The 15,436-nt window shown below is 49.7% G+C and overlaps 1 protein-coding gene across 1 annotated transcript in view; it reads left to right on the plus strand.

The window, feature by feature from the left end:
• The window catches only part of DOCK5 (dedicator of cytokinesis 5), a 189,478-nt gene that overhangs the window by 69,967 nt on the left and 104,075 nt on the right, over positions 1-15,436 (plus strand). The window contains exons 6-11 of the mRNA XM_038746260.1: positions 2,109-2,244; positions 3,121-3,278; positions 5,222-5,303; positions 7,422-7,551; positions 8,544-8,616; positions 12,695-12,837. Of these exons, the coding sequence (XP_038602188.1) occupies positions 2,109-2,244; positions 3,121-3,278; positions 5,222-5,303; positions 7,422-7,551; positions 8,544-8,616; positions 12,695-12,837 (722 nt within the window). The remainder of the gene's footprint in view (positions 1-2,108; positions 2,245-3,120; positions 3,279-5,221; positions 5,304-7,421; positions 7,552-8,543; positions 8,617-12,694; positions 12,838-15,436) is intronic.

Consider the following 15,436-nt stretch of genomic DNA (forward strand, 5'->3'; position numbering starts at 1 on the left):
ACAAAATTTCAGGAATGTAGAGACAATTATAACATGGAATTTATGGAGGAATTTTTCTGGGAGTTTAATAGCCATTCTCAGCATCTGTGTAAATGCAACCATTTCCCATGATACAGCCATAATAGTAATTGTGTTTATTAAACACTTACTTTGTGCAGGGCACTGTTTAGAGTGCTGGGAGAGAATACACAGATGAGAATTAGACATGGTCCCTGTCCCTATAATATGATCCTTGGAATTGTGGATGTATCAAGAATGGTTGCATCTTGGGGTGTATGTTCCGAAAGACTCACTACCTGCTCTAAATAGGAACCCATTGGAAAATTATGAAATTCCTCTCTGCAGCGATATCACTAGCATTAAACATCACCGGACTGTTATTCATTAAAGTAATTCAAAATATAACATCACAATATTAAATAAGGATCTGGGATACGATGATTAGATTTGGCAGGAATCTACAGAAGTAGAAGCTTGCTCTACCAACTGTGATAATGGTTTTTCAACTTTAATGGGGAATGTGTTCACTTTAGGCTGAATAGCCTTCTTTTCTTCCAAAAGCACCTTGAAGCAGGCTAAGTCCTTTTGGACACACACCTCTGCATAACTTTGAACTTCACCCCTCCCTCAGCCCCAAAGCACTTAAGTACAGAGCCGTAATTTTATTTATATCATGGTCTGTAATGTCTGAATTCTTCTTTAGACTGTAAACACTTTGGGGGCAGGGAACATGTCTACTAACTCTGTTACATTGTACTCTGCCGAGTGCTTAGTACAGTGCTCTGCACACAGTAAGCACCCAATAAATATGATTGATTAATTAGTACAGTGCTCTGCATGCAGTAAGCACTCAAGAATTACAACTGATTGATTGAATTCCTCTCTCCATGAGGGATTTCAGCCTTTTTTAAAGTTCATCTGTTTACCTTGAAGTTGTTGCAAAACTTTTTAATCCAATACTCTTGGCTCTGATGGCAGCCATGGCAACATCCTACATCGCCACCAGGGACCTGGAGGTTCTCCGTTTGCATCTAAAGCAGCACAGAGCTGGGGTGAAACAGAAGGCCTGAGATTCTAGTCAGACTTCACCTTTTCTGCTGCACCCTAATTTTCTGCTGTTCTGGGATAGAGCAAAGAAGCTAGCTTTCAGTTTGAGTTGGAGGAGGGGGATGAGGAAGAGTTGGGAGAGGGAATTGAATTCTGTGCAGTTACCGGACGTAACCTCAGGTGAGGCTTATGGGTCCTGGGCAACGTCAGAGATCAGTGCGTGATGTAGTTCTGGATTTTCCTTGGGGTTGGTTGGAACCGGTAGCAGGCCTGGCCCTGCTGAGAGCTCGGCCCTGCTGAGAGCTCACCTCCTCCAAGAGGCCTTCCCAGACTGAGCCCCTTCCTTCCTCTCCCCCTCGTCCCCCTCTCCATCCCCCCCTTCTTACCTCCTTCCCTTCCCCACAGCACCTGTATATATGTATATATGTTTGTACATATTTATTACTCTATTTATTTATTTATTTTATTTGTACATATCTATTCTATTTATTTAATTTTGTTAGTATGTTTGGTTTTGTTCTCTGTCGCCCCCTTTTAGACTGTGAGCCCACTGTTGGGTAGGGACTGTCTCTATATGTTGCCAATTTGTGCTTCCCAAGCGCTTAGTACAGTGCTCTGCACATAGTAAGCGCTCAATAAATACGATTGATTGATTGATTGATTGATAAGAGGAAAGAGTACAGGAGCAAGAAAATTAAGGGATTTGGGGAAACTATCTGGATTACAGTATTTCTCATTTCTGCTCACCATCTTCCTGAGTCAGGGAGAAGGCAGAGTGTGTGGGATTTGAGGCAGAGGGAAGGCACCTGCACGGCCCTCAGAAAGTCAGTTCTGGCGCTGGCGGTTGGTCCACCCAGGCCCTCATCACCGTGGCCTGGCCACACCCTGTCCAGGTTGCCGTAGTCCAGTCCAAGGTGCTTCAGCCCAACTAAGGTCACTTGAATCCAATGGATGTGGCAAAAATGGCCTGGAGACGTTTTCCTTGGAAGGCAGGTCCACCTCATCGAGGGTCTCAAGGCTGCCGGCCCCCTCCTTCCTCCTCACACCTTCCGTTCTCCCAGGATGCTTGGCCTTGACCTGGTGGTGAGAGATCAGGATGGAAACATCTTGGATCCTGAAAAGACGAGCACCATCGCCCTCTTCAGGTGCCACGAGACGGCATCGAAAAGGATCGAGGAGAGAATCCAAGAGGAGAAGGTATGTTCCCTCAGGTTCCCCCCTGCTCCTGTTCCCCTCTTTTCACCTGGCACGGCTCCAGACTTGCTGGCCAGGCCAGGACTCCTCCGGCTCTGTTTTTCTCGGGGCAACTCTGTTCAGGCTGTTGCTTTTCCATCCTGAGGCCCTTCTGAGGCCCAGACACATTTAGCTTTCTTTCTGTCACTGGCACTGGGTTCTACCCGGTTTTGTAGTGATCTCCACTGGAGTTTGCGTATTTGCCATGTCCCGCTGTTTGAGGTTAAGCTGCTTGGGGTTAGGGGTTAGGTTTGATTCTCCTGCTTGAACTACTGAAAAGCTGGTTACCATAGGTGACACCAGGGTGGACCTACAGGAAACAGAGTCAGGGAGAGGAGCGGCATGGCGAGGGGAGAGAGGAAAAATAAACGGAAGAAAGAGAACAATGGGATGAGGGGAGGGAGGAAGGGAAAGAACAAGAGAAAGGGGGAAGGGGAACTGGGGGAAGAGGGGGTCAGAGAGAGAAAGGACTGACTGCTGCTGTCCCCTGGCCTCAGCCCCTCTGCTGCCCTGGCCACAGCACCAGCTGCCCCCCGGCCTCAGCACCGCTCTCCTCTGGCCCCGGCACCACTGCCCCCTGGCCTCAGCCCTGCTACTCCCGGCCACAGCACTGCTTCCTCCCAGCCCCATCCCTGCTGCCCCATGGACTGAGCATTGCTACCCCCAGCCTCCATTCCTCTGCCCCCCGGCCCCAGCCCCGTTTCCTGGGACAGAGAAGCCAATGAGTGCAATCTCTCTATAGCCCCAGAGCCTGGTGACAGCCCCTTTTCCCGGGTCTACACTCAGTTTAACTCTTGACTAAGCCTGGCATTTCCCCTGGCCTCCGGCCCCTTTCCCCAGTCAATCCTGCAGAACCCAGACCTGAGGGGCCAGGCTATCTTCAGCACAGTGCACACCTACGGCCTGTATGTGAACTTCAAGAACTTCGTCTGCAACATTGGAGAGGATGCTGAACTCCTCCTGGCTCTCTACGATCCAGACCAGTCCCGATTTATCAGGTAGCCCACCCCCTCTTTGCACCTCCTCACACATCTCTCATCTCAAGTTCCTCTTCTCTGATTCTCTCCTTGACCCCTACCACTCTTGCTTCCCTCTCCTTCATTCCACAGAAACTTCCCTCTCAGAGGTCACAGATGATTTCCTTCTTGCCAAGTCCAACAGCGCCCACTCTATCTTGCTCCTGTACCCATCAGCTGCCTTGGATACTGTTGACCTCCCTCTTCTCCTGGAAACACCATCCAACCTTGGCTTCACTGACACTGTCCTCTCCTAGTTCTCTGCCTGTCTCTCTGGCCACTCATTCTAAGTCTCTTTTGCGGGCTCCTCCTCTGCCTCCCACCCCTTAACTGTGGGTGTCCCTGTAGGCTCAGTTCTGGGTCCCTTTCTTTTCTCCATCTACACCCATTCCCTTGGAGAACTTGTTCACTCCCATGACTTCAGATACCACCTCTCTTGGATGACTCCCAGATCTCTATCTCCAGCCCTGATCTCTCCCTCTCAGCAGTTTTGTATATCCTGTTGCCTTCAAAACATTTCTGCTTGGATTTCCCACTGATACCTCAAGCTTAACGTGACCAAAACAGAACTCCTTGTCTTCGTACCCAAATCTGTACTCCCTCTGGCTTTCCCCTTACTGTGGACAGCACCACTATCCTCCCTGTCTCACAAGCCCTTAACCCTTGGCATCATCCTCAACTATCTCTCTTATTCAACCCACGTATTCCAACTCTCACTAAATTCTCTTGGTTCAACCTTCACAACATCGCTAAATTCGACCCTTTCCTTTCCATCCAAATCTTCATCTCTTATCCCTCCTTGATTACTGCATTGTTCTCTTTGCTGACCTCCCTGCCTCCTGTCTCTCACTACTCCAGTCCACACTTCACTCTGCTGCCCGGATCATATTTTATTAAAACATTCAGTCTCTGTTTCCCCACTCCTCAGAAACTTCCAGTGGCTGCCCATACTCCTCCACGTCAAACAGAAACTACTTATCATTGGCTTTAAAGCACTCAATCACGTTGTCCTTTCCTACTTTACCTGGCTGCTTTCCTACTACACCCTTTATCCACCCCTCCCTCAGTCACACAGCACTTATGTACAGATCCATAACTTATTTATATATTATTAATGTCTGTGTGCCCCTCTAGATTGTGAGCTCACTGTGGGCAGGGAACATGTTAACCAACTCTGTTATATTGTACTCTCCCAAGTGCTTAGTACTGTACACTGCTCATAGTAAATGCTCAATAAATATAATTGACTCACAAGCTTCTCCCCAAAGGCTGGGGGCTGCCAGACGCTGGGAGGGGCTGTGGATTTGCCCAGCCCTGTCAGTGACCAGAGAACCACATCAAACAGAAACTCCTCCTCACTGGCTTTGAGACCTTCACTCCACTCTCTCCATCCTACCTAACCTCTCCCATCCCCACTAGAGCACCCAGCCTGCTCACTTTGCTCCTCTAACATCAACCTACCGACTATGCCTTGATCATCTCACCCACTGCCACCCCTTTCTCATATTCTCCTTCCTGCCCGTAACTCCCCCGACTTCATATCCAACAAACTACCACTTTCCCCGTCTTCCAAGCCCTACTGAAATACTATCTCCTTCAAGAAATCTTCCCTGACTAACCTCTCATCTCCCACCCTATTTACCATCCCTTGTGTGTCACCTTTGCACCTGTGCCCCTTACGCACTTTGATACTTCCCCCATCCCCACCACCATGCCACTTAAGTCCTTATACTCTGCTGCTTCGTTTCCCAGTAATATATCCCTGGTGAGTATCTCCCCACCCTAGATTTTCAGCTTCTTGAGGGCAAGGTTCATGTCTACTAACTCTGTCATACTTTCCCAAGCGCTTACTGCAGTGCTCTACACAGAAGCATTCAATAAATACCATTGATTGATTGTGATACCCCCCCCTTTGCTTTGGCCAGTGAGAACTACCTGATCCGCTGGGGCAGTAATGGGATGCCCAAGGAGATAGAGAAACTCAACAACCTGCAAGCAGTGTTTACGGTAAGTCCTGCCGGGTTGTGGTCTTTCCCCCGCCTTCGGCGGCCCGTTCATCATCACCAGTTGCCCTCCTGCATCTGCTCAGAACTCAGTGAGACCTCCAGGGGGCCGGTGGCAGTAAGCCAGGCAGAAGAGATGGTGCAGGAAGTACTGGGGCTGTGCCCAGCAGTGCCAATGCCCCGCAGCACCCAGACCTTGCAACATCTGTGCCCGGTAGTGTTCATGCCCTGCAGCATCTGTGCCCACAGCAACCTTGCCCTGTAGGGCTTGTGCCTGGTAATGCCCAGGCCTGTCAGTGCCCATTCCCCGTAGTGTCTGTACCCCATAGCACCCAAGCTCATTGGAACTTGGGATTGGGGTGCAACTCTTCAAGGCCAAGCAGCACAAAGCAGCATCCCCACTTCATCCCCAAAGCATTCCCAAAGCAGTACCCCACTTCCACTGCAGTTATTTTTCCAGCTGTTCTTGGAGGGTATCGCTCTTGGGGGCCAACTAGGCTGTTACTGTCCCGGCTAAATGATTGTAAAAGCTTCCTGGCATCCCCGCAGCATATCCCATATAGTTTGTGGTCTGATAGCTTTTGGAACAGTCCTGCCAGAGGCTTGGTTGCCACAGGCCCCAAGAAGGCCATAGAGCCCCGGTCAGCATGGGGTGCTAGAATGGGGCACCCAAGGGCATGGGGGGGGGGGGGGGGGGGGGGAGGGGAGGGAGGGAGGGAGAGAGAGAGAATGTGAGTCATGCTGTTCATTTCATAATGATGCTATTTGTCAAACACTTCCTGTATGCCTAGCACCATGCCAAGCCCTGGGGGAGATTCAAGGTAATTAGATTAAACTCAGCCCCTGTCCCCCAAGGGGCTCATAGCCTAAAAAGGAAAGAAAGCAGGTACCCTCTCCCGTATTTAAAGATGAGGAAACTGAGGCCCACAGGCTTTAAGTGATTTTTCCTAAATGACTCATGCTGTCACAGTCATACTGGGGAGCTGGGACTCCCAGTCCCAGGCTCTCTGCTCTGGACCAAACAGCCTCCCTCTCTCTTGGGCCCCATAGCTGTCCTTGGTTGAGTGAGGAGACTGGAGAGGAGAAGAAAGCCCCCAGCTGTTCCGCAGCACTCGGGCCAGGTTTGGTTGGGGCTGCTGTCCTGAGGGTAAAGCAAGACAAGCTGAGGAAGCTGTGGCTGGGCCCAGAGGGGGCTGAGAGGGCACAGAGTGGGATCCAAGCAGATGCAGAAGGGGCTCAGCAGTTGGGGCACAGAGGCACTCTCAGGGGGGATCCAAAGGAGAGAGAGACAGCACAGATGGGGCACAGAGGAAGTTCAGGGGAGCACAGAGTGCAGAATGAACAAAGAGAGAGCACAGAGTGGCCCAAAAGGAGCTCAGAAGACAGTGCAGAGGAAGCTCAGAGAGGTAGAGTGAGCCCAGAGACAGCGAAGAGAGAGCTCAAGAAGAGTGTAGAGGGAGTTTAGGGAGAGTGCAGAGGGATCTCAGAAAGCACAGAAGGAGCTTGCAGAGTGCAGAGGGAGCTTAGGGAGAGTGCAAAGGGAGCTCGGAGAGTGCAGAGGGAGCTTGGAGAGTGCAAAGGGAGGTCAGGGAGAGCGCGGAGGGAGCTCAGAGAGGCAGAGGGAGCACAGAGAGTTCAGGGAGAGCACAGAGGGAGCTTAGGGAGAGGGCAGAGGGAGCACAGAGGGAGTTCAGGGAGAGTGCCAGTGGAGCACAGATTAAGCTCAAAGAGAGCGCAGAGGGAGCCCAGAGAGCACAAAGGGTGCTTAGGGGAGTGCAGAGGGAGCACACAGGGTGCTTAGGAAGAGTACAGAGGGAGGTCAGGGAGAGTGCAGAGGGTGCTTGAGAGCACAGAGGGAGGTCAGGGAGAGTGCAGAGGGAGCTCAGAGGAGGTCAGGGAGAATGCAGAAGGAGCTCAGAGGGAGCACAGTGGGAGGTTAGGGAGAGTGCAGAGGGAGCTCAGGGAGAGCACAGAGAGAGCTCGGAGAGCTCAGGGGGTGCTTAAGAAGTGTGCAGAGGGAGGTCAGGGAGAGTGCTGGGGAAGCACAGAGGGGTGTGAGGGAGAACGCTGAGGGGGCACAATACAGAGCAGACCCCTGTGAAGCTGGTGTGTTTCCCTCCAGGACCTCAGCAGCACAGACCTGCTGCGGGGCAAGGTCAGCCTGGTGTGCCAGATTGTCCGCGTTGGCCACATGGAGCTGAAGGAGGGGAAGAAGCACACATGTGGCCTCCGGAGACCCTTTGGGGTGGCAGGTACCGGCAGGGGAGTGGGCATGCGGTCACACAGAACATGTCTGTCCCAGGAGCTCCTGGCCCTGCAGCTTAAGGTGCCACAAGGGGTCGCTGGGGTGAGCACACACCTCTCACCTCGGGAAAGCAGCAGGAACCGTTCCCAGCATCTTCACGGAAACACCCCTAGATACTTCTCCTCCTCCAGCCAGCCCCCGCTCCCCACCTCCCTTCTCCTCCCTCTCCCCCTCCCTCTCCTCTTCCTCAGCTACCTCCTCTCCCTTTTACCTCTCTCCCCCTCTTCCCTCTTTTACCTCCCTCCCTCCTCTGGCCCCTCCACATCCTTCCTAACTTCCTACTTCCCCTGCCTTCTCCAACTCCTTTTCCTTCCCCTTCCCTTTGTCCCTTTACTCCTGCTCTCCCTCCCCTTTTAAGGCACTTTGGGGGTTCCAGGCTAGGCGGGAAGGACTTTGGGTTCCAGAATGCCCATGGCCTCAGCACGTCTGTTTACTCCTCATTGTCCTTCACCCGCTAAAATTCTTCCCAACCCACCCCCCCCACAAGCCCATCATAACCAGTACCCCTTTACCCTTGGGTCACCCTAAACCCTTCTTGTGGTCCAGGGTTCCTTAAAGCCATCATGGATATCAGGGGTCCTGGTGGGCTTGGCCAGCAGCTGGAACCTGGACAAATAGTGAAGCCTAGAGAAATGCTGATCTGGCGTGTTCCTGTGGGGGTTGGCGACGATTGGTCCTGTGGATGCATGTGGGCGGAGCCTCCCTGCCAGAGAATCAGGCCTCAGTGTTGGGAAAATGTGGGCTCTAGACCAGGGTTCCAAAAGGGACATGGCCACTCCTCCAGACCTACTTTAGGTGGAATGCTGGGCCATAGCCATCCCACAAAATCCAGGATCTTTCCTTCTTTAAGTCACGTGTTCCATGCCAGTAGCCTTGGCCACTTTAGGGTGCTGATACTTGAAGCAGGAGGTCCCCTGACCAAAGTTGTCTTTCTCCTAGTGATGGATGTTACTGACATTGTTCATGGGAAGGTGGATGATGAAGAAAAGCAATATTTCATTCCCTTTCACCAGTAAGTACTTTGGTGTGGCCTAAAGCACCTTCACTCTTGAGTAAAGCAGGGTGTTTCTGGTGAGCCAGTGGTGTTACCTCCCTCTGTGTCTTTGTAGACAGTCCCAAGGCCCAAGCCCCACCCCATGAGGGGCTGCAGAGCCCATTCTAAACCCAGTGAAATTTCTCGTCTTGAGCTCAGTGCAGTGTTGCATCCTCATTGGGTCTCAGAATCCACTAACCTATCAATCACTCAATCAGTGGTATTTATTGAGCACTTACTGTGTGCAGTGCACTGTACAAAGCCTTGGTAGAATACAGTACAATAGAGTTAGTAGATGCAATCTCTGCCCACAAGGAGCTTACAGTGTAGTGTGGGGACAGACATTAAAATAAATTACAGATGGGGAAAATTGCAGCATATAAGTATATGTACATGAGGGCTGTTTAGTGTTGGAGAAGGCTTTTGCAAATACCCTGGACTACTTGAAAAATAAACAAATAGATTGTGGAGCAAATTAAACCAAAGTGGCCCTTGAAAGGCCAAATGATTCAATTTAGATTAGCATTCTGGGACACATAAGCAGGAGGACTAATTCTCTGGAGAAGACACTGATGCTAGGAAAAGCGTAGGGGAAACGTGGAAGGGGCAGACCAGCAGCTAGATGGATAGAGACCATAACAACGATAACGGAAGAAACATTAGAAGGTTGCAGATTATAGCAAAGGACAGGACGTTCTGGAGAAAGTGTATCCATGGAGTTGCTATTAATTGGAAAAAACTCGATGGCATATAATAATATTAACGTGAGGGCTGTGGGGCTGGAGGAGGAGTGCACAGAACCAAATGTGTTGCTGACACAGAAGGGTGGGCAAATAAGGTAGGGAAATGAGAGGTTAGTCAAGGACGGCTTCTTGGAAGAGTTGATTTTAAATTTTGCCAAAATTGGAACAGGTAAATAGTCCCATCCCGTCTGTCTGGGTGGGGGTTACTGGCTAAGTAATGATGAAATCTGGTTTCAGGAAGTCTCTCACCTGTGACCACCGGTGGGGAGGAGGAGCCTGCGAAGCATCTGTGTGAGCCTGGCTAATCTTTGCTATTGATTGGCCAAGCTGATTCAGAGGTTAGCCATGGTGGCCCCCTCTGGTCTCCCTTATCCAACTCTTTCTCCACCCAATGGCCTCGGGGAGTGACCGAGTGCCTGGGTTGGTCCTGCCATACTTGCCAGCTCCGAGGCTGATGCGGCAAAGTGAGTTCATCTCCGCTCTTTTCTCATATGTCAGTGCCCTGGTAGAGGGCTGAGCCAGCTGTCGCTCGGAGGCAGTAGTGGATAGAGCACGGGCCTAGGAGTCAGAAAGTCATGGGTCCTAACACCGGATCCTCCACTTGTCTGCTGTGGGACCTTGGGCAAGTCATTTCATTTCTCTGTGCCTAAAGTACCTCATCTGTAAAATGGGAATTGAGATTTAGCCCTACGTGGGACAGGGACTGTATTCAACCCAATTTGCTTTTATCCACCCCAGCACTTAGTACAATGCCTGGCACATAGAAAGCGCTTAACAAATACCGTTATTATTATTATCATTATTGTTGTTATTATTATTATTATTATTGTTCTCTGCTGTGAAAGCCCTGCGAGCTGAGATTTGTTCTCTAGTCTAAGAATCCACTCATTGCATCTCTGAAGAGCCCACCCTAATTGGATTACCGGTTAGGGTCGGGCTGCCAACTTCACTGTAAATCATTCACAGCACACACGACAGCTTCTGGCATTTAAACCCTAAAATGTTCGGTGGCTGTCTGCAAAACCCAGCATAAAAGCTCCACAGTATACCAGTGTGCTAGACTGGGAAGAGTGAGTGTGCATGCATGTGTCTATTTCACAGTGGTCCACTCTGAGCAGTTTCTCTGAAAGCTTCAGTTGTACAGCGGATCCAGCAGCCACCCCCTGGGGACCGGTTCTGGAGCAGACTTAAAGATTTCCATTTTCCTGCAGACAGACCACTGTGTGTAAGAACTGAAAGGAAAACCTGGCAAGTCTATTGGGCAGAGAAACCAAACCACCCCAGAGAGAGCTGGGTACTATTATTACATTCTATGGGTAATGGGACTGGCTGGCTGGTAGAGGGAGGGGCAAGGAGGGGTGGGGCGTCTGTGTCTTTGTCTGCTACCAGTTGGAAGAGCGCTGACTTTGAGCTCTTTGGTTGCCCTGTTAACTCTGTAGCTGGACACAGTATCGCCCCATTAACTCTGTAGCCGGACATGATGTTGCCCTGTTAACCTTGTAGCATGCCATGATGCTGCCTCGTTAACTTTGTCACCAGGCAAGGTTTCTAAAGCACACACTATAGAAAGTATTTATAGACTATCAAAACGCATTTGCCATCCTCAGCGGCTCTGAAGGCTGTCTGGCTGCCCCAGGAGGTTGCTCCATTCTGCAGAATAGGTTATGGCAGAGCCGAGTGAGGCCTGTTTCCCATCATCAGGGAAATGCAGCAAAAGCAGCAAGGGAGAGTTTAGACTAAAGGCTGGGTGAGGCCACCACTGGGGTCACAGCTGGGTAAAAGAGGCGACACGCAGCCCCAAGTGGGGCCAAGGAGGCAATGGGGGCATCCGTGGGGAGCCGCTTGTGGGGTGACGTTTGATCTGAAACTGGGCAAGTGCTGAGACTGTAAGCAGTGGGGCCGAGGGAACCCTCTGGAGACACAGCCAGCGCAGCCTCAGAGATTGCAGCCTCTCTGAGAGGCACCTGTGGCAGGCGGACTAACCCGCCCTCTGAGTCAGAGAAGGAGTTGCTGTTTTCGACCAGACACACCGACGGCATCTGGAGACAGAAAGACCAGAAATGAAGCAGTGATGCTAGCTGTAATTGTTATAGCATTTATTGAGCACCTGCTTGGTGCGGTGCACTGGACTAAATGCTTGGAAAGGCAGAATAATCAAGTTACATGGTCCCTGCCCAAAGGAAGCCTCCATTCTCATGGGGGGAGATAAACATAAGATTTTTTTCTCTCTCAAGTGGTCAAAATAAATACCTTAAAGGGGAAGATACAGGCCACCTGCTCAGTCAGTGGCATCATCTCTTTTTAAAATGAAGCCAATTTAGAGATGTTTAGGTTTTGCCATTCCGGTACTAACTGTAGCAGTTATTTCTGGAGACATGGTTTGTCAGTTAAGGACCAACAGAGCAGAGTACCCGTAGGCAGCAGGACAAATGTTTGCTTATCATAAGTGGTCCCTCCAACTGTAACCCGCTAATAATAGTAATAACAATAATAATAATAGTAATGGTATTTATTGAGCGCTTACTATGTGCTAGGCATTGTACTAAGCATTGAGGTTAATGCAAGCAAATCGGGCTGGACGTAGTCCCTGTCCCATGAGGGTTCACAGTCTCAATCCCCATTTTACAGATGAGGTAACTGAGGCACAGAGAAGTGCCTTCTAGACTGTGAGCCCATTGTTGGGTAGGGACCGTCTCTATATGTTGCCAACTTGTACTTCCCAAGTGCTTAGTACAGTGCTCTGCACACTGTAAGTGCTCAGTAAATACGATTGAATGAATGTATGAATGAATGAATGAATGAATGAATGAATGAAGTGATTTACTCAAGGTGACACCACAGACAAGCAGTGGAGCCAGGATTAGAACCCATGACCTTCTGACTCCCAGGCCCGTGCTCTATCCACTACAACATGCTGCTTCCCTATAATTGTGGTATTTGTTGTTAATAATCACTATCATTATTATGGTATCTGTTAAGCCATATTGTGTATCAAGTTGCTGTTCTAAGTGCTGGGTTTGAAATAAGTTAATCAGGTCAGACACAGTCCCTGTCCCACATGAGGCTCACAGGCTAAGTAGGAGGGAGAACACTTATTGAATACCCTCTATACAGTTGAGGAGATTGAGGCACAGCTATCTGAGGACCTGGATGTTTCCCACAAACATACTGCTGCCTCTGTCTCCGCAATGGACCCCGGGAGCTCAGGACTGCTACCTCCCAACTCTTCCCACCAGGTCTTGGACTGGCCAGTGGAATGCTGTGTTAATATTTCCCTTCTCTTCCCCCACCCTCGCTTTTGTTCTGTTTCTCAGAATTGCTATGGAAACCTATATCCGGCAGAGGCAGCTGATCATGTCGCCCCTGATAACCTCCCACGTGATTGGGGAGAATGAGCCTCTCACTTCGGTCCTGAACAAAGTGATTGCAACAAAGGAAGTGAATCACAAAGGACAAGGTGTGTGAGTGTGTGCTGGGGAGGTGGCTCCTGCAGGCTGAAGAGAAGTATCAGGCTCCACTTTGAGGGTGCCATTCCAGCCTCTTGATTATCTTTACCGATGATGTAACCAAGCTGGCATTCATTCTTGCACCTCGGGGCACTTGTTGTGCTTGGAAATCAACATTCCTCTTAGCAACTGGTTTTGTAAACTATTTGGGCAAATTTTTTCCAGGAATTACCTCGAAAATGGGTTGGAGTCGAGTCAGTCATGAGGCAAACTTTTGTTGCCCTGTTTCCTCTGATTGCACAAAGGGAAATGTACAGAGGAAATAAGATCCTGACGGGGTGATGTCCGCTGCTTCTCCCCCTCTTCCTCCTCATCTTCCTCCTCCTCTTCTCCCTTCTCTTCCCCTTATTCTTCCTCCTCCTCCTCCTCCTAACTCATGGGAATGGATTGGTTACATGATGACTTCCATAAGTTGAAGACAAAGAACAGAAAATGGATTTGTTCAAAGTCAGCACCTAGTCAAATATGGATATGAAATCCTGACAGGCATTTTATCTTTTTTCACATTTCTTTTGCGATTAGGGATGATCTTCAAAGTATCAGTCAATCAGCAGTATTTAGTGAGTGCATATCATGTGCAGAGCATTGTAATAATAATAATAATTATTATTATAGTATTTGTTAAGCACTTATTATGTGCCAGGCACTGTTCTAAGCACTGGGGTAGATACATGGTAATTGAGTTGTCCTACTTGGGGCTCATCTCCATTTTACAGATGAGGTAACTGAGGAACAGAGAAGTTAAGTGGCTTGCCCAAGGTCACACAGCAGACAAGTGGCAGAGCTGGGATTAGAACCCACAGCCTCTGACTCCAAAGCCCGGGCTCTTGTCACTAAGCCATGCTGCTTCTCTGTACCAAGTGTTGGTGTGCAATACAGCAGAGTTGGCAGACACATTTCCAGGAATAATGATGACTGTGGTATTTATTAAGCCCTTACTATGTGCCAAGCACTACACAGAGTAATAATAATAAAAATATGTGGTATTTGTTAAGTGCTTAATGTGTGCCAGGCACTGTACTAAGCACTTGGGAGAGTACAAGGTAATTGGGTTGGACACGGTCCCTGTCCCACACAGGCCTCAGTCTTAATCCACATTTTACAGATGAGGTAACTGAGACACAGAGAACTGAAGTGACTTGCCCAAGGTCACACAGCAGACAAGTGGTGGAGCCGGGATTAGAACCCAGGTCCTTCTGAATTCCAGGCCCATGCTCTATCCATTAGGTCACGCTGCTTTTTGTGTTAGGGTAGCTGCAAGACAATCAGATCAGACACAGTTCCTGACCCATAAGAGGCTCCCAGTTTACGGGGAACGGAGAACAGGAATTAAATCCCCATTTTGCAGGTAAGGAAACTGAGATGTTAAGTGACTTGTCCGGTGTCACTCAGCAGGCCAGTGGCAAAGCCAGGATGATAACCCAGATCCTCTAATTCCCAGGCCTTTTCCACTAGGCCACACTGTACAAGGTCACAAAGCCACAAGTGCTTGGGAGACTACAACAGAAATTAGATACACATTGCATGCCTTCAAGGTGTTTACAATCTACTGGGGAAGTCAGAACTGAAAGAGGACCAAGGAAGAATAAAAACCCTTTGGGAAATGCACTAAGCACCAGCAGCATCTGATTGGTGGATTTACAAACCTTTTCATAGCAAGTCCACTGTTGTCCTGGGAAGGGCATGAGAATTCAGACTGGAAAAAGAGATACCATTCAAAGGGAACATTGGGGCCAAATCTAATGGCCTCTACTCCATCCTAATCCTTCTCCGACTCTCAGTTGATTTTGACACTTTCGAACACCCCCTTCTCCTGGAAACATTATCCAACCTTGGCTTCACTGACACTGTGCTCTTTGGAGTCTCCTCCTATCTTTCTGGCAGCTCATTCTCAGTTTCTTTCCTGGGCTCCTCCTCTGCCTCTTATCCCCTAACTGGCGGGGGGGGAGGGGGGTCCCCTCAGAGGTTCAGTTCTGGATCCGCCTGGCCTGGAATGCCCTCCCTCCGCACATCCGCCAAGCTAGCCACCCAGTCCGTCTGCCCCTTGGGTTGAAGCCCTTAGCTCCCATGCTCACATGAGTACAAGGAGACTGAGACTGAGACTGAGCTCCCAGACTGAGCCCCTTCCTTCCTCTCCCCCTACTCCCCCTCCCCATCCCCCCTGCCTTACCTCCTTCCCCTCCCCACAGCACCTGTATATATGTATATACGTTTGTACATATTTATTACTCTATTTTGCTGGTACATATGTATTCTATTCATTTTATTTGGTTTATATGTTTTGTTGTCTGTCTCCCCCTTCTAGACTGTGAGCCCGCTGTTGGGTAGGGACTGTCTCTATATGTTGCCAACTTGTACTTCCCAAGCGCTTAGTACAGTGCTCTGCACACAGTAAGCACTCAATAAATACGATTGAAAATCCCCTTCTATTCTCTATCTACACCCACTTCCTTGGAGAACCCACTTGCTCACATTGCTTCAACTACCACCTCTGTGCTGATGACACCCAAATCTACATCTCCAGCCCTGATCTCTCTCCCTGTCTGCAGT

This window comes from Tachyglossus aculeatus, chromosome 5, assembly GCF_015852505.1.
Source record: "Tachyglossus aculeatus isolate mTacAcu1 chromosome 5, mTacAcu1.pri, whole genome shotgun sequence".
Taxonomy (NCBI): Eukaryota; Metazoa; Chordata; class Mammalia; order Monotremata; family Tachyglossidae; genus Tachyglossus; species Tachyglossus aculeatus.